Source organism: Columba livia, chromosome 3, assembly GCF_036013475.1.
Source record: "Columba livia isolate bColLiv1 breed racing homer chromosome 3, bColLiv1.pat.W.v2, whole genome shotgun sequence".
Lineage (NCBI taxonomy): Eukaryota > Metazoa > Chordata > Aves > Columbiformes > Columbidae > Columba > Columba livia.
The window spans coordinates 3,002,609-3,021,293 of NC_088604.1; the positions used below are offsets into that span (position 1 = coordinate 3,002,609).

General features: G+C 41.5%; 1 protein-coding gene across 5 annotated transcripts in view; it reads left to right on the top strand.

Moving 5' to 3' along the window:
• The window catches only part of MSRA (methionine sulfoxide reductase A), a 303,524-nt gene that overhangs the window by 151,737 nt on the left and 133,102 nt on the right, over positions 1–18,685 (top strand). For all 5 annotated transcript variants that reach the window (XM_065055610.1, XM_065055612.1, XM_065055611.1 and 2 more), the window contains one exon: positions 16,581–16,685. In XM_065055610.1, the coding sequence (XP_064911682.1) occupies positions 16,581–16,685 (105 nt within the window). The remainder of the gene's footprint in view (positions 1–16,580; positions 16,686–18,685) is intronic.

Here is an 18,685-nt window from a genome sequence, read left to right on the forward strand (position 1 = left end):
ATATTTCACAGCAGCAGCTGTTGGATGTTCAATGGCTGGAAAATACAGTGATGGTGAAGTGTATGGAGTGCTCATCCCATCAGGACGAGTAAGTTAATCATATACAATTCACTGAACAGCAGCGTTGCATTTGCAGAGCAGTGGGCCGCCTTTTAATTGTCGTAGGGCTTTCTCGAGATCTTGCAGGATCTTTTGTCTCAGCTGTAGCAGTTTCGGTTGCATCCCTAAAACTGTCAGTCTTCCTTATTTTTGCAAGGGCCTAACAATTCCTCCTTCACAATGCAGCTTAAATTGGACCAGATGCTGCATCAATAGAGCAGTCTGCCCATCTCAGAGGCATTAAGCCCAAAATTATTTAGAAAATTGAAGCCTTTAACATACTCTGGATTAATGTGATTAAGTAGAGCTTGCTTTAATTCATAGCCATCTATTCCTTTATTGATGGCCATTTCATCAACAGGAGCAGCACATATGGGTACAAGATGACTGAAAGTTAAATTGATTGCTGTAAGCCTGTAAGAAAAGCATTTAATGTTTCAATAATAACTGATGTAAGACTTCACTGTGGGGCGTTTCAGATAGATTTAGACCAGCTTATAGACACGGTATTTATGAACATCTTTTAATTTTTAATGCAAGCTTGCTAAATGAAAGTACTTTTTAATTTGATTTAGAAATATTTTTAATCCCTTCTTTAAGTCTGCATTTGATATACAGGAGAATCTTTCATGTGAATGACAACAGCTGGTCCAGGGCAGAGTGGAGTCGAGACTTCTGTCAGGCTTAGAAAAGATACAATGGAGCAGAGGTTAATTTTATATGACTATATATACCCATGCATCCTCCAACCACACTCATTTCTGATCTGATAATCATTATGGGTACTGAAAGCGCGTGTGCCAGCTCATGTATGACCTATAATACAGGGAATCCATCACTCACACACTTAAACTCCATTTTTGGAGAGGGTTCAGGTGGTCCTTACTTATGTCCCAACTCAGTAGTTATATACATGCAAGTGTATAAATGCACACACATGTAGGCAGAGGAGAGACATTTACAGTGTGACCATTCCTACAATTTACAGTTCAAGAGGTTTAATTCCAGTATCTGGAAATGATCCCTGGTACTGTTTAATTTGCTCGTAGGCATAGTTTTAAAGTTCGCTAAAGGTAACGAAGATGCCAGAGCTTCTTTGTATGTTCAAACTGTGCTGTCTCATCCAGAATAAGTCCATGAATTTAACATGGAGAATGAAGAGAACTAGTTGTACCATTATTATTGTCAAGGTGTAGAATCAGAGAAGTGCTGGTTGGAAGGGACACATGGAGTTCTTTACTCCAAACTCTCAGCTGAAGCAGAACCATCTCCAGCACTCAGGTCATCTGTGACTTTGTCTGGCTAAGTCAGGAAGATCTCATTAATGTTTATAAATATATAAAGGGGGAGTGTCAGGAGGATGGAGCCAGGATCTTCTCGGTGACAACCAGTGACAGGACAAGGGGCAATGGGTACAAACTGGAACACAAAAGGTTCCACTTAAACATGAGAAGCAACTTGTTTGGGGTGAGGGTGGCAGAGCCTGGCCCAGGCTGCCCAGGGAGGTTGTGGAGTCTCCTTCTCTGCAGACATTCCAACCCGCCTGGACACCTTCCTGTGTAACCTCATCTGGGTGTTCCTGCTCCATGGGGGGATTGCACTGGATGAGCTTTCCAGGGCCCTTCCAACCCCTGACATTCTGGGATTCTGTGATGGTAAAAGACACTTTGAGAGGGATGTTGAGAAGTCCAGAGCTAAAGGGTTTGCTCACAAAAATTCAGAAAGATCATAGAAATCCCCTTGGGCGTGTGACACATAGTAGCAGGCAACCGCACTATGCTACTGATTTAGAGGCTTACAGAGGAAAGATACTCACTAAGGAAATAGCTTTTTTTCCACTTAGTTGGATATACTGAAATATTTCATTATGAAAAGAACAACCCCCAACTTTTCACAATTACACAGTGACATCCATTAAGTGAAATCATCAACAAAGTTGCAAAATTTTTTAGAAAGGATACGAGTGACCTGTAATTTAAAACTCTTGATTTGTGACCGTTTAAATAGGAATAATGGATAGTCAAGCACAATGAAGGTTCATTAGGTTTAAGCAGGAGGCAAATGCTTTCAGTGGTCTAATGTGAAGTATAACATTTGCATTTTGGAAAATAAATAATTTGTTATGCATAAGTAGCAGTATAAACAATACACTGTTTACTGGAGTCAATTCTAATTAATTTGATCAGTGGCTGAGATAAAGGTTGTTCTTATTGGCTTATTACAGCATAATTAATTGTTGGTAATAATTCATTTCACGTGACTTCTTGAGGTTAAGCATTGGCACAGCCATTCATTAAAACTGGGGTGGGAATTAATAATGTCTACAAGGTTTGCCACAAAAAAAAAGTGAAATATCCGTAAAGATTTATTAAAGGCTAATAATTGATCTACGTGCCTTTATTTTTTAAGCCTGATCTCAAATATAGGTCATGGAGCTGTAGAAATATATTAGCTGGCGTTTGATCTGTTCCCAAAGGTTGGTGGTCTTTGTGAAACCTATGACACCATCTAGCAAATTTTTCAGGACCTTAAGGAGATGCTCGTCAGCACAAAGTGGGGTTTTAGGCTCAAGGTGAGATTATAGGAATGAAGAATTCCGCTTACCATCATCAGAAAGGAGATATTTGAAAGTGTTCATGTAGCCTCAGGTGAAGGAGCACTGCAGAGAAGGACCTGGGAGTTGTGGGGGACAACAGGGTGACCGTGAGTCACCAATGTGCCCTGTGGCCAAGAGGCCAATGGGACCTGGGGTGCATGAGGAAGAGTGTGAGCAGCAGGTGGAGGGAGGTTGTTCCTCCCCCTCTGCTCTGCCCTGGGGAGGCCCCATCTGCAGTTGTGGGTCCAGTGCTGGGCTCCCCAGTTGAAGAAGGACAAGGAATTACTGGAGAGAGTCCAGCAGAGGGACACAAAGGTGCTGAGGGGTCTGGAGCATCTTTGTGATGAGGAGACTGAGAGAGCTGGGGCTGTTGAGCTGGAGAAGAGAAGCTGAGAGGGATGTGATCAATGGGATCAATATGTCAGGGTGGGTGTCAGAGGATGGAGCAGACTCTGTTCAGTGGTGCCCAACGCCAGGGTGAGGGGCAACGGGCACAGACTGAAACACAGGAGGCTCCATGTGAACATGAGCAGAAACTTGTTTGCTGGGAGGTGCCAGAGCCTGGCCCAGGCTGCCCAGAGCGGGTGTGGAGTCTCCTGCTCTGAGACATTCAAACCCGCCTGGACCCACCTGTGTGATCTGCTCTGTGACCCTGCGTGAGCAGCTGGGTTGGACTGGGGGATCTCCAGAGGTCCCTTCAACCCCAACCAGCCTGTGGTTCTGTGAGAACCATTTATGGTTCCCTCATGGTGGATGAAGAGCTGCCTTGAGACAGCTGATGGGTAACGCCAGAACGACTGTTGACTTGGTCTTCACAACGTTCTGATTCCCCGTCTCTAGGCTATAACATCATTTATCAAAAAGCTTGTGGTGTCCAGGTACAAGAGCTTTCCAGTTTATCAGACAGGGATTCTTTGGGAGGCTGGAGAAGTGCATGGCTTAGACCGCAATGACATTTCCTTTATTGACCTGAAATTATACCTGTTTTCAGTGAGCTCTCTGCAGTTTCCTGGCATTGTAGAACAGTTCAGTCTTCTGCGTTATCATAGTTTTAACTTTTTTTCTCTTTTTTTTTCTCTTTTTTTCTCCCTCTTTTCCCTTTTTTTTTTTTTTTTTAATCAACCAGCCAATCAACTTCTTCACCTTTTCTGATTTGAACTCCCCTTTCTTGCTCTTCACCGACACTTGTACCACCCACCGGGGACTGTACATTCCCGATTTACCTGTCTCTGACCTTACTGCGTTTTTTAATACTTATACTGGGCAAACTTTTACCCCCTTTTCCAATAATCCTGCAGGAATATCACTTTAAGAGGCCCAACAGCTGTAGTTTATGTTTAAAATAAATAGTAGCATTTCAAAAGCTCTTAAAGGGAAGATACCGTTTTCCCAAGGCACTGTAAATGAAATAACTAAATATCATTTTAATGCTTTTGACTTGGAGGGTTTTTCCTGATCCTTAAGGTGCTTTTCTGCACTTCCTCTGTCACATCTGCTTTGGTTTTGGAAGGTACCTCATTTTGTCTCTATGCCCAGTCGTTGCTCTTTCATCACTCTACCTGCAATATTTACTTACTAATTTTCTCCCAACATTCTCATAGCTGCATTCTAGATATATATAAATTGTCAACATTTTCTGGTTTTAAGCTCTTATCCTCTCACACAGTTTGTTTCTATTAAAGACTCGTGCAGAAAACAGGTTGGGTGTTTTCAGAATCCTTCCTAGGATTCTTTTATTAGTTTTGATGAACTTCAAAATATTTGTTTGGTTGAGGGACTAGAGTGACTGTCAGCAAGTTTGCTGGTGACACCAAGCTGGGAGGAGTGGTGACACTGGAAGCTGTGCTGCCATCAGAGACCTGGACAGGCTGGAGAGCTGGGGGGGAAAAATTTAATGAACTAGAACAAGGGCAAGTGTAGAGTCTTGAATCTGGGCAGGAACAACCCCAGGTTCCAGTGTAAGTTGGGGAATGACCTGTTGGAGAGCAGTGTAGGGGAAAGGGACCTGGGGGTCCTGGGGACAGCAGGGTGACCATGAGCCAGCACTGGGCCCTTGTGGCCAGGAAGGCCAATGGTACCTGGGGTGGGTTAGAAGGGGGTGGTCAGTAGGTCAGAGAGGTTCTCCTGCCCCTCTGCTCTGCCCTGGGGAGACCACACCTGGAATCTTGTGTCCAGTTGTGGCCCCTCAGTTCCAGCAGGACAGGGAACTGCTGGAGAGAGTCCAGCGCAGCCACCAAGATGCTGAAGGGAGTGGAGCATCTCCCGTGTGAGGAAAGGCTGAGGGAGCTGGGGCACTGGAGCTGGACAAGAAGAGACTGAGGGGTGACCTCATTAATGTTTACAGATATCTAAAAGGTGAGTGTCAGGAGGATGGAGCCAGGCTCTTCTCGGTGACAACCAATGGTAGGACAAGGGGTAATGGGTTCAAACTGGAACACAAGAGGTTCCACTTAAATATGAGAAGCAACTTGTTCCCGGTGAGGGTGGCAGAGCCTGGCCCAGGCTGCCCAGGGAGGTTGTGGAGTCTCCTTCTCTGCAGACATTCCAACCCGCCTGGACACCTTCCTGTGTAACCTCATCTGGGTGTTCCTGCTCCATGGGGGGATTGCACTGGATGAGCTTTCCAGGGCCCTTCCAACCCCTGACATTCTGGGATTCTGTGATTCTGTTTGTGTGGTATAAATGACTTCTGAATTTTCATCCCAGTACTCTTTTCTGTTTGCTGGAAGCCGTCTGGATGTCTATCTGTCATTGCGAAGTGTTTCTGCTGCTGTCTCCATGCAGTTTGATGTCTGCGAGAGGTCTCCGGTGAAACCAGATTTCCTGTACTGCTTTTTGCATATTTGTTTTTTGGGGGAATCATGAGGGAAATCATGATCCTTTTCATATTTATGTATATCATATAGCTGTCAGATTAGTTTAATAGAAGTTAAAAATGAAAGAGAAACTATTCCTTGTTTTTTTTTGCATTCTAGCCTACAATTCTCATGTATTAAGATATGTAGAGTTTTCTTCCAAGCACTATTTTGGTGTTCAGATTCACAAGGAGTGGGAATTGGCATATTTGAGAAATCTAACCTTGCATTCAGGCGTCTCCTCTTATTGAAACCACTCGAGAGAGCAAAGGATAAAACAAAAATTTTTATTATTCTAGTGGAAAAGAATAGATATTAGAATACCTCACTGTTACTGCTTTTTTATATTCCAGTTTATTTAATATTTCCAACTCCTTGCTATAAATAGATGTCCCTAGGTAGTATATTTACCTCCATTTATCCCTTTTCAAAGTTGTTCTCAGTGCAATGCATATCCTTCACATTTCTATTATTCATTGCCTTCCGTTATACCCATTTACTTAAGGAAATTCAGTGTGTTGCATAACCATAGTACAGAGGCTTTGCAGCTAAAAGCTGCAAACTTCTAAGCAAAAAAATAGATCATATTTTCTGCTAAATTGACATTAAAAAATATGCCCTTCATAGATTCATGCTGGATTTCTGTACTGAGTCCAGATGTTTTATTTATGTATATTCTTCACTTTTCCATATATGCTTTTTCTGTACCAGAGCAGAGCCCCAATACTGCTTAGTTTGTGGATATTACAGCAATTTTTGGGAACAAATCTCCCCTTAAGACTCGTTTCTGGAGAGCTGGGTCTCCACAGCTCCATCCTGAGCCTGGAGCTTCACTCCCTTCCCAGCCAAAAGGGTTTGGGTTCCATTTGCCTTCTCAGGAACGAGTCACAGCTGGAGCAAACAAATGAAGCTTTGTACGATACAGCAATACTGAGGCTATTGAACTCTTTGACTTTTTAAAATATATCCATATATATCCATAATATCCAATATATTTAAAAAATCCAGTTGGCGGCCGGTCATGAGTGGTGTCCCCAGGGCTCAGTATTGGGGCCAGTTCTGTTTAATCTCTTTATCAATGATCTGGATGAGGGGATTGATTGCACCCTTAGTAAGTTTGCACATGACACCAAATTGGGTGGAGTGTTGATGTGCTGGAGGGTACGAAGGCCAAATAGAGAGATCTGGACCGGCTGGACCGATGGGCTGAGGCCAGTTCACAGAATCCCAGAATGTCATATAGTTGAATATAACATCCTATTTATTGAGCTTCTTAAAAAGCTATTTTTTGCTGGAAACGGTAAGTAGCATAGCCAAATTGTTACCATAGGAAATACTTACCTAAAGTTGAAATTGCATCACCATATATATTCCACACATCATGCCATAAATAATTTTTTGCTATCTAAGCATAATAATACTGTTTCCCTTGGCCCCACACTAAGTATGTTAGGTAAGGTTTTGCGTTTGGGTTTTAAAAGAACAGAAAGGCTTGTAGTATTTAAAGAAACTATGTTGCATATATGGAGAATGAATTATGAAGAACACAGTGTAATAGTGGGTTATGCTCTGCAAAATGAAATAGCGGACTCCAAATTTAGAATGTACTTTGAGATCTTCAGGACAAAGACACGGCACAACTGTGCTGTAGCATTAATCTTTTATCTTCGAGGTTTTTCATGCCTTGGATAACTGGGCATATTCGCTGGGTTTATCTGTTTCAATAAAAAAACGTCAACATCGTTTCATTATTTTGATTTTTCAAAGGAACTTTGCAACGTAACAATCTTCTGAGCTTCTAAACTCATAACTGTACGACAGCAGAAATCGATGATACCAGAACAAACTAAAGCTGTGCAGAACGTCGTGCGGGTGAATAATGAGTCCTGGGCTCTAGTTAGTGGCTGAAATTTGACTTATAGTTCCAGATGGGTCTGATCCCCTAAGCAAGGAGCACTGAGTTTAATTTGGACGCCCCAAAGTCTTACACTGCTGTGTTCTATCCCAAATTCTCTTCTATTGCCATACTCTGGGGTTTAGTGCTAGATTTAAGTTACGGTTGGACTTGATGGTCTTGAGGGTCCCTTCCAACCAAGATGATTCTATGGTTCTATGGTTCTGTGGTTCTACTTCTTCTTCACGTTGCTTGAGAATGACCTGTATACCTAATACTAATCAATGAATTTATCACTGAGAAAAAAAAAGCATATATAAAAATAAAAGACATCTTCTAAGGTATTTCTGTTTGTCATGGCTTTGTTACATTGTTACATTCCTTAATAGACATTTTCTTATCTGATCCAATAGGCACAAGTATGGCAGATAAGAAATTAATTTGAGGGGAAGTGAACAAGTAGGACTGAAAAATATAAGGACTTACATTCCAAATGACACATTTTTTGTCTGAGGAAACTAAATTCACTCAATCCAAAGTATCCAATAGAAACCTAAGCTGAGCAGTTTGAGGTTGAATTCTTCCCAAACATGGAATCTAAAACTGGCCACTAAATCTTTCTGTAATATGAATAATTTAAATCAGGGAAATTCCTTTAAGTTCTTGATGTGTTTCCAGAGTCAGGGTTGTAATATTTTACCATGAATCAATAAAACTTCCCAAGAATTTTAGTTTCTTTTACTGATCTTACTCTATTGATGGCAAGTTTATCATTACTTTGGACATGATTTTTCCTAGGCAGACTCTGCATAAAAATACAGATCTTTCTTGCCTTGTTTTGAGTTATTTTCTGTGTTACTGATATGCTTCTTATCTAATACCGGGTGGGGACATACACACATGAAATGCAGGAATTCTGAGGAATGTCGAAGTAGAGGGGGATGAAATAAAACTCTTGTATTATCTTCTGCACAAAATGAGTGGTCAGAATATAATAAATGCGTCGTGGATTTTAGCTCCTCTTGTAAATATAACATATAGTGTTAATATACAGATAAAACTGTATATTGTGCTGTTAGGAAGGCTTTGGAACAAGAAGCAGATTTTCTTGCGCTTTCTTTGAGGAGATGGAGATAAATATATTTGGAATAAAAACCAATGGGCTCTGTCTTTGGTTGGACTTTTCTAAAGCTCGGATCCTAGTCTAGGGAGGAAAATAGAATGATTTTTACTGCTTCATGCTCTTAGGTGTTTCAGTCCCAGCCAGAAAAGCGACAAATTCATTGACATTTGTTAAAACCACCTGTCTTCAGTGCAATATCTTAATTGCACCATTGCATGTTCGTATCACCATATTTTTGACCTTCTTTTGTTTATTATCACTGTCCAAACTGCTTTTCTTGGGATACATCGTGATTTTTCAGTATTTAAAAGTCTACGAAATATGTTTTTGTTTCCAAGAGCAAAGCGATGGCTATTTTATCATGCCAGTTTTACAGAAAACTTACATTATAAACCTAATTCTAGGTTCCACGACAATATAAGATGCTGTCGATAATGCAAGATTGCTGGTGGTTATGAAGCTAAGGTTCTGTGAATCCCATTTCTTCTTCCATATTTAAACCTTTATTTTATTAATTAACTTCATAATTAATATGTCCCAGCCTACAGCCAGCATTTCTCATTGCATGACCACTGGTTTTGTTTTATATTCACCTAATCAAGTGCTCAGATTCACACAGACTGGATGCTACAAGAATATATTACAAATATTACATATTTCCTTAGCACCAAGTATAACTGGTTTGTCAGCAAACAAAATGTATCGACTTGCAAAGGCTCTGATCATCTAATGTGTAAGTTCAGGGTTAAAACTTGGGCTTATAAGTGAGATTTTTCTAAATGTGGCAATATGGTGTCTTTTCCTGACACCGTAGCTGAAAAGATTTTAACTCACCTCTATAAAGATTGTATAGAAATTGTGGTTAGGTTGAAGTCTACCTCATCAACCATGATGAAAAGAAGATAATACATAAGTCCCAAGTCTTTGTCCAGCTAATGGTGTTTGGGGTTGAAAGGCTTTGTTAAATCTAAGTGAACAAAGGAAAATAGGGGCAATTCATTCATACATTCACAGCATTTAAGGCTGATAAGGGCTCACTGCATTCTTTAATTTGACATCTTTTATATCATAGGTCATTCTGTTTCATCCAGTTACTATTTTATTAAGCCCTATAACTTTTTCCTTCAGGTTTAACTGGTTATTTGTCTGAAGCGTCTTGACCATAAGGATTTGAAAATATGGGGAGGTGGAGAATCAACCTCTTCCCGTGGTTTATAGGACATGCGTTTATGGGATCACCGAATGAGCCGGTGGTGTAACTGAGCAGTGTAGTGTTTGAGGATCTACTTAGTGTCAGGAATAATCTCTCCAGTGCTCTTCTACCAACCTCTTTTTTACATAGGCATCCCAGTTAAGTCACTCTTCCATTTCATTGCAGTATTGCAATGAAATTCTGTATTTACTTGTCTGGGAAAATGGGATTTTTCCCCATTTCCAGTTGTGGCGTAGGTCGCTTGTTCCCTGGAGTAGAGATTTTACATGTCACTGGTTTTAATACATTTTTGATTGAATGGGCCTAGTGCAGCAAGTAATCACTTTATAAGACCATCCTATCGGCCTTCTCATCTGAGTTATCCACAAATTCTGTAAGTTGAACTGTTTGTTTCTTTAAAATTAGCGATGAAAGACTTTAATGGTGACAGACTTTGTACCAGTCCCTGCAGAGGACAGATAAAAATGCTGCCACTCAATGCTCGTTCCCTTTAGACAATTTTTTTAGAACTGTCATTTAGACAATTCTTAATCCATTTAACATGTGCACTATTGATATTGTGTAGTGCTAATTTTTTAATCAGACTGTCATGAAATAAGAAGTCAAATGCATTAATAAAGTCTAAGTCTATTACATCCATGCTATTACATCCTACATTTATTACAACTAGACTTGTAATTTCATGAGAGAATGAAATCGAGTTTGGCTGACAAGACCTATATTCCACACAACCATGTTGACTGGCACTAATTATATGCCTATCTTCAACATTTTTTCATCAGCTGAATGCTGAATGAGATATTCTGTTGGATGGTCCAGGAGGATGATCGTTAGGATGACGTGGCTCATCCATTCTGTGATCTCTATGATACCCCAGCTAGCAAAGCAACACAACTCAAAGCAGAGAGTTGTGGTCCCTGCTATCCAAAAACATCTGGATGGGCTGGAGAGGGTCTGGAGAAGGGCCACAAAGATGGTCAAAGGACTGCAAAGCCAGGAAAGGCTGAGAGAACTGGGCTTGGTCAGCCTTGAGAAGAAAAGGCTGAGGGGAGACCTCATCAAAACATCCCAGTATTTAATGGGTGTTTACAAAGCCGATGGAGACTCGCAGAATCCCAGAATGTCAGGGGTTGGAAGGGCCCTGGAAAGCTCATCCAGTGCAATCCCCCCATGGAGCAGGAACACCCAGATGAGGTTACACAGGAAGGTGTCCAGGCGGGTTGGAATGTCTGCACAGAAGGAGACTCCACAACCTCCCTGGGCAGCCTGGGCCAGGCTCTGCCACCCTCACCCCCAACAAGTTTCTTCTCATCTTTAAGTGGAACCTCTTGTGTTCCAGTTTGCACCCATTGCCCCTTGTCCTACCATTGGTTGTCACTGAGAAGAGCCTGGCTCCATCCTCCTGACACTCCCCCTTTATATATCTGTAAACATTAATGAGTCACCCCTCAGTCTCCTCCAAGCTAAAGAGACCCTGGATTTACTGGATTTAGACCCTTTATTTCAGCGAGTAAAGAGAGGCAAGCCCTTTCTTATTGGACAAGCGGGGCAGGAGGGAATAGTTATGGCACTGTCTGAATTTTATAACTGAATTCTCCAATGCTGAAGTAGTTGGAGATGGAGCCCACATGTCCTGTAGCTTCTGGATATCCACAGGTGAGGTGCTCTCAAGCCCTTTGAAGTCGTTCCACTTTGCCAGAAAGAATTAAATACTCACTGGATACAGCAAGTTAAAAAGAATCAGTTCGCTTCTCTAATCCACCCGCTTGGGCGCTCACCTGGGAGGTGATTAAGAAGGTGAAGATCTAAACACTATTAGGAGGAAAAAAATTGCAAAGGAGCAGCAAGGTGTCACTTAAATGTCTTTTTCTATTGCTCTTTACGGTGACGTTTTTTTGCCAGGGCTTGAATGAGCTCGCTGTCGTTAATCCACTGAGAGTGGCTGTGTTTGCTAAGTGGGAAATGGATCCGGGCTAAACAGACAATCTGCTGTTGGCACGCAGCCCTCTGCATCGCCAAATAGAGTCTTAGCGGGTTCTTCAATGGCTGAGCCCCTTCTAAAGCTGAAGGAGACCTGAGCACCATAGCTGGAAATCCAATAATGGCACCTATTAAAAAAAATGGCAAATTAAATGATATTTAGCAATTCAATAAATTATTTTAAAATGTAGTTCAAACATTGAGCTTTTTTTTTTCTAGAAGTGTCTGTACTTATTAGAACTTTTGCTGTGGAGTGCTAAAAATCAACTAATTAAAAGCACGAGGTGAACTGAGGACACCGTGACTCTCTGACTTGATATAAATGGACCTTTCATGCCAAGTCACTGAGGTGAAGAGCTGAGTATCACAGAAAGAAAAGCATCTATCACTGATCAGTTTAAATCATTTCAGCTGTTCCCCATTAGCCTGTTAAATTTCTTGTTAAAAGACACACAGCTTGTTTGAGAATGGGTGGGTTTGTTGTTTCTCTTTGATTATTGCCTTTCCATTATAAGAAATCTTACAAAAAATATTAGGTTAGAAGTATTTCAATGTTTTTTTTTACAATACTGGGTAGCAGTTCGCTGTTTTGATGCCTGCTCCCTTCTTTTGTACCGTACTGAATGGATGAATATCAAACTGAAATGTGTTTATTCTGTTTTCCTAGTTGAACTTGAGCCTAATAGAAGAAGTGAAATAAGAAGGTAAATGAGGAGAATCTAATATAAGTTCCCTTTTGCCACTTTGGGTATGGCTGAGTCACATTAGACACTGACGAGCTGGTGGTTTCCACATGCTACTTGGAGTAACCTCGTAGTATCTTTGAATTCCATGTTATGATGCACATTGCACCTTGGGAGAGATTCCTCTTGTTCTTTTCCTGTCCTTGATACCATTTTCTCTCTGTGCTTCTTCTGGGAAATCTTGTGATTAATATGTCCGACATGGAGCCTTTTACCCATCTGTTTGTTCATGTGTACCCAGGTGAGAGGTGTAGTTTCCACTTAAATTATTGGGAAGCAGGAGTGCTCATCATAGAATCACAGAATGGACTGGGTTGGAAAAGACCTCAGAGATCATCAAGTCCAACCCTTGGTCCAACTCCAGTCCATTGACTAGATCATGGCACTAAGTGCCATGTCCAATCTCAGCTGAAAAACCTCCAGGGCCGCTGAGTCCAGCACCTCCCTGGGCAGCCATTCCAATGCCTGACCACTCTCTCTGCAAAGAATTGCTTTCTAATAGCCAGCCTAAATTTCCCCTGGCAGAGTTGAAGCCCATGGCCCCTTGTCCTATTGCTGATGCCTGGGAGAAGAGCCCAATCCCCACCTGGCTAGAACTGCCCTTCAGGTAGTTCTAGAGAGTGCTGAGCTCAGCTCTAAGCCTCCTCTTCTCCAGACTAAACAAGCCCAGCTCCCTCAGCCTCTCCCCATAGGGCTTGTGTTCAAGTCCCTTCCCCAGTCTTGTTGCTCTTCTCTGGACCCGCTCCAGCACTTCAATCTCTTTCCTGAGCTGAGGGGCCCAGAACTGAACACAATACTCCAGGTGTGGCCTCCCCAATGCAGAGCACAGGGGAAGGATCACTGCCCTTGTCCTGCTGACCACGCTACTTTTGATACAGGAAAAAATCATAAATGATAAATAAGATTGTTCTTGGTAGAAGTAGTTGTTCTATATTCTGAAAGAAAATCTGCTGGATTTTAGAAAGGCTTTGAGGAAAATTAGAGGTGAATCTGATAGGACCAGCAGCGTTCCCTCCTTGCTTTTTCCTCCAAGGATAAATATTGATTTTAAATAGGCTCTGGGTTCTAACAGTTTGTTAGCTGCACATCTGAGGAGTTTTTGTCTCGAGGTCAGGCTACAGTTCTCAGAGCAGCACCGTTATTTCTTTATGCAGAGGAAAAGAAGAAAGCTGGTTCTTTGAACTTGGGGCTTAGTCAGAGAAGACGGTGTTGACAAGATGTAATTGCCGCTTCAATCGAGAGGGAAGGTAATGCCTCTGTTGTTTTGAAGCTCTTTAAGAAACTCTCTTGTGATCTAAAGCGAGTCATCTTAGACAAGCAATTTGCTCCTGAGTGATGAGAACCTTTCTTAGAGTTCATATTGGCTTAAAAAAAAATGAAATTAAAGTCAGAAGCCACTCCTTAACCTCTTTTTTGTTATACAATATAGGTTTGTGAGAGCTGGACAAACCACTGCCTGTTTACTTGCATTTATCTCAAGCAACAAGTCCCAACCTGGGCTTAAGCTAAGGTGAAATCCATGATTTTCACTGGTAGTCCATATTAAAACATGAAATTTGGAATAAATTCCGTCCCTGACCTAAAATAGTTCATGCTAGAAGATAGGAAGACCATTTCACTTTATTATCAAGCCCATTATTTCTGACTCGTGCTTTCATTCTACTAAATGTAGGATCCCTTTCTGCCAATCTACCATCAGAATTTGACTTCAGCTAATGAGTTGCTTCCATGGACTTCAGTAGGCGAAGTGAATTGGGCCATCGTTTGTCTGGCCGGGATCGCGTGGCTTTAGCTCCAGCTTACATCAAACTTGGACAGTTTTTGCCTTTTAATCTTGGCAAGGGTATCTTTGTTGTATTGTGAAGCATACTAGATAAGAACTGATTTGATTTTATCAAAATTGTCATTACTGCTATCCCAGATGTGTCCCCTTTCACTCCTCTGCGTTCTAGACTAAATTTAAGCCCGGTCTTTTAAATCCCTTTTCGTAGCTCGCCTGCCCCTCTGTGCTTCATTTAGGTTTTCTTCATTTCAAGTGCCACATTAACTGTTATAATGCTGTCGTGACTTAATATATCCTAACATCCTTTTTCTTTCTTTCTACTTTTAATTAAAATTTCTCCTACTATTGAATTGGCGTTGCGGCCAAACACTCCTCGGTTATTCATAGACTGATTTTTGTTGTATTTTTCTTGTTTGGTGCCAGCTAATTCAGAACCACTGGGCCAGGTTCAGCTGGTTCTTACACTGCATGAAATTCAACAATTCTGTTCAAGTCAGTTGAGTAAATCCCAAGTTTATGGTGGTATAAATGAAATAAAAGCCTTGTATTGTGTGATGAAGGAGCTTATTACGTTCCCACCACAAGGCAGAGCTGGCTGCCCAGTTTACATGTGTTTAGTTATTCATTATTATGATTTAACTGAAGGGCGGGTTATGTTTTTCCCCATTCATGGATATATATATTATGACAACAAGAATGCCTGCATTTGTAGATTCTTGATATGTGCTTGTGTAGCACTGACTACAACAGACTTTGATTGAGATGTCTGAGCACTCAAAAATCTGATTAAGTGTAGAGTCTTACATCTGGGTAGGAACAACCCCAGGTTCCAGTAAAAGTTGAGGAAGTGTAGGGGAAACGGAGCTGGGGGTCCTGGGGACAGCAGGGTGACCATGAGCCAGCACTGGGCCCTTGTGGCCAGGAAGCCAATGGTACCTGGGGTGGGTTAGAAGGGGGTGGTCAGTAGGTCAGAGAGGTTCTCCTGCCCCTCTGCTCTGCCCTGGGGAGACCACACCTGGAATATTGTGTCCAGTTGTGGCCCCTCAGTTCCAGCAGGACAGGGAACTGCTGGAGAGAGTCCAGCGCAGCCACCAAGATGCTGAAGGGAGTGGAGCATCTCCCGTGGGAGGAAAGGCTGAGGGAGCTGGGGCTCTGGAGCTGGACAAGAGGAGACTGAGGGGTGACTCATTCATGGGGATCAATATGGAAAGGGGGAGTGTCAGGAGGATGGAGCCAGGCTCTTCTCGGTGACAACCAGTGACAGGACAAGGGGCAATGGGTGCAAACTGGAACACAAAAGGTTCCACTTAAACCTGAGAAGCAACTTGTTGGGGGTGAGGGTGGCAGAGCCTGGCCCAGGCTGCCCAGGGAGGTTGTGGAGTCTCCTTCTGTGCAGACATTCCAACCCGCCTGGACACCTTCCTGTGTAACCTCATCTGGGTGTTCCTGCTCCATGGGGGGATTGCACTGGATGAGCTTTCCAGGGCCCTTCCAACCCCTGACATTCTGGGATTCTGGGATTATTAGTTACAATTGAAGACAATTATGCAGCCAGATCCTTCACATTTTGTGAAGCTGGGTCTTTCAGTAATATTGTAACTGATAAAACACATAAGGAATGAAAAAATCATGCCCGTAATGTACCTGAAAAGTGGAAATAAGTTCTAATGTGCTCTAACCCCTGCTAATCTTCCTTGAACTCCATCTGCTGCCATGAAGTTCAGTCCAGGCTCCTTTTGGCACTTTTCGAGGCCCATTGGCGTCAGTGGTTTGGATGACCTGAAATAGTTTGATATTATTTGTTTGATCTTGTGTAAACACACCCTTGAAATTAGGTTTTATCATCAATTATTTCATCTATATCCTACCTTGTGTAAACAAAGCCCAGTTTTATACTGTCAAGAAACCTTATATGTATGTTTTTTTATATTTTAATGTTGTGTTTAGAATATTTAAAATATTTACTAGTTGTCAGTTACAAATTTTGAAGAACTATTCATTTTTTCTCCTGAAAGCTGACAAACTACTGTAATAGCATCCCTGTCTTACCTTATTGCCTCTCTGGATAGTTTATTTCATGATGGCCTTGTCCAAACTAGCTGACATTTTATAGGTAGCTTGGATAAATACAAAATATTGTCTAAAAAAGGATTAAGTATAAATGATGGAAAATCAGAGTGCCTTCAGAAAAAAGGAAATCAAAGGATTGTGCTTTGAGTCTCAATAGATGAAAAATAGATATGTGCTAGAGCTAATTCTCACTAACGACATCTGATTTTATTTTGCCTTTGAAGGTAAAACTGGCCACGCGGAGGTTGTACGAGTGGTTTATCAGCCAGAAAACATCAGCTTTGAGAAACTGCTCAAGGTCTTCTGGGAGAATCATGACCCGACACAAGGTAGAGTGATGAGTGAGCCAGTATTTAATTATCTTACTAATTACAGCTGGGATAATTAGTGTTTGAGCTGCATGGAAGAGATGAACCTTGAAATCACACTGGAGCTCAAGAATATGATTGCAGACATTTATTGACAGAGGAAGAGAGGAAAAGAGAGCATGAGGGTACAGAAGCTCAGAGCAGCGCTCCTCCTTTACAGCTGTTTGTGCTGGGGAAATTCCCACAGAGCAGCACAGTAGACAATAGAAATTGTTATATTTTTTTTTAGCTTTGATGATGACAATTTTTTCTGTCATGTTATCTTTTGTCTCTTAAATTAAAGCGTATCTTTTCATAGCTTCAGAGCTGGTCATTTTGTTTGTGCCAAAGACCTTTATCCTTCATTTTTTAAAAAGTATTTTTCAATAGTTTCAGTTAATATCTTTTACGATTATGAAAAGGGAACAAAAAGAGGTAAGAGATGGTGCGGAGAGGCACCAGCAGAGCATTCCAGCTCTTTGCCTTATTCAAACCTTTCGATTTAATTTATCCTTCTTGGAAGAGGCGTCGTGATGACACGAGGCACATCTGTGCAAACATAAATGGGAAACTGTGTTGTGAAAACATTTCGCATATTTATATAGTTTCAATAAACATCATCCTTTCTACCATTTCCCAGAAATATTACACGCAGTAACTCATTTCAATATTCTAACAGCTATCATAATTATGCTTCTTGTTACTACATCTGGGAGGAAAAAATGCAGATGATACCTTCAAAATGTGATGCCATCCTGGGAAACGGGAACTTTGAGAGTGATCCAGAGCTTCTTGGGGATAAATTTGAGCCCAGAGCACAATGCAAAGACAAAAATGTGAAGCCTTAGTCAGGGGTATGAAAGCTGAAGTCTCAGTAAAACCTCAGAACATTTAGTGTCGTTCCTGTGTTGACATACAAGGAATTATACAGATTGAAGGAGGGACAGAAAAAAGGATAGAGAGCCTAGAAAACTGGCCTGGTGCTATGAATAAACACATTCGACTAGTCAAACAGATATAACACTATTATCAAATAATCTTTATGTGAGGAGCAGATACTTCATAGTGAGGTTGACCACCCAACCACTGGTTAAGCCATAACAAGTTCAAGTAGCTGGAAGATGAAGTTTGAAAAGTTCCACCTTGAAGTAAAATAGTTTCACAGCTCTCAGTGTAATTAAACATTGGAGTCTTTTTCCATCACCATCCGTTTGAATCTTTAAGAAGAGTTAATTTACCATTTTAAAAGAGGTGCTTGATTCAAGCCATGAGAAGAAATTTGGCATATGTGTGTCAAGCGTGGTGGACTATACTGGCATTCGTTGATTTAGGAGTCTCCCTTTTCTAAGTTAATTTATAATTGTGTTTGGATAAAATTGTCTGCACCATCTTTATAATACTTGTAGCTCTGCATTAAGACAATGGCCATCTTCAACTCGTGCTCAGGACCTTTATGGTTTGCGTGTAGTGGTCAGGATGGAGGTTTTCTCCCTGTCCTACCAGTGCTTCCTTGTAGATGTTTTTTGTTCTTTGGATTGTCAGAGATTGGCCATCACCAGCATCTGGCCGCTTTGTAATGGGCTGGTTGTTTTGGCAGAGCAGAGAACCCAATTTCTAGATAATTGGTTTATGTGTCTTTTTGGGATTCATCCTGATTGCCAGAGCTGGGAACTAATGGCCAGGACTATGGGATTCTTTACCTTCCAGAGCAGTATGAGGAACAGATTTCTGCTGAAATAATTTGGGCAGCTACCATCTCATCAGTCATCTGCCATGTCTGTAGTCTTGGCTTTGTCCATGTTGGGCTCTGCCTGTGGCACACATACCATCGCTCAGTCTCCAGGGGCCTCCAGTGCTTTGGGCCGACAGAAGCTCAGGTGCTGAACACAACGGATGAAGCATAGTGGTTGTGATAACAGGTCAGATCAGATGAATTTATGATTCCTTCTGCCTTTAAACCCTATGACATTATGTCTATATTC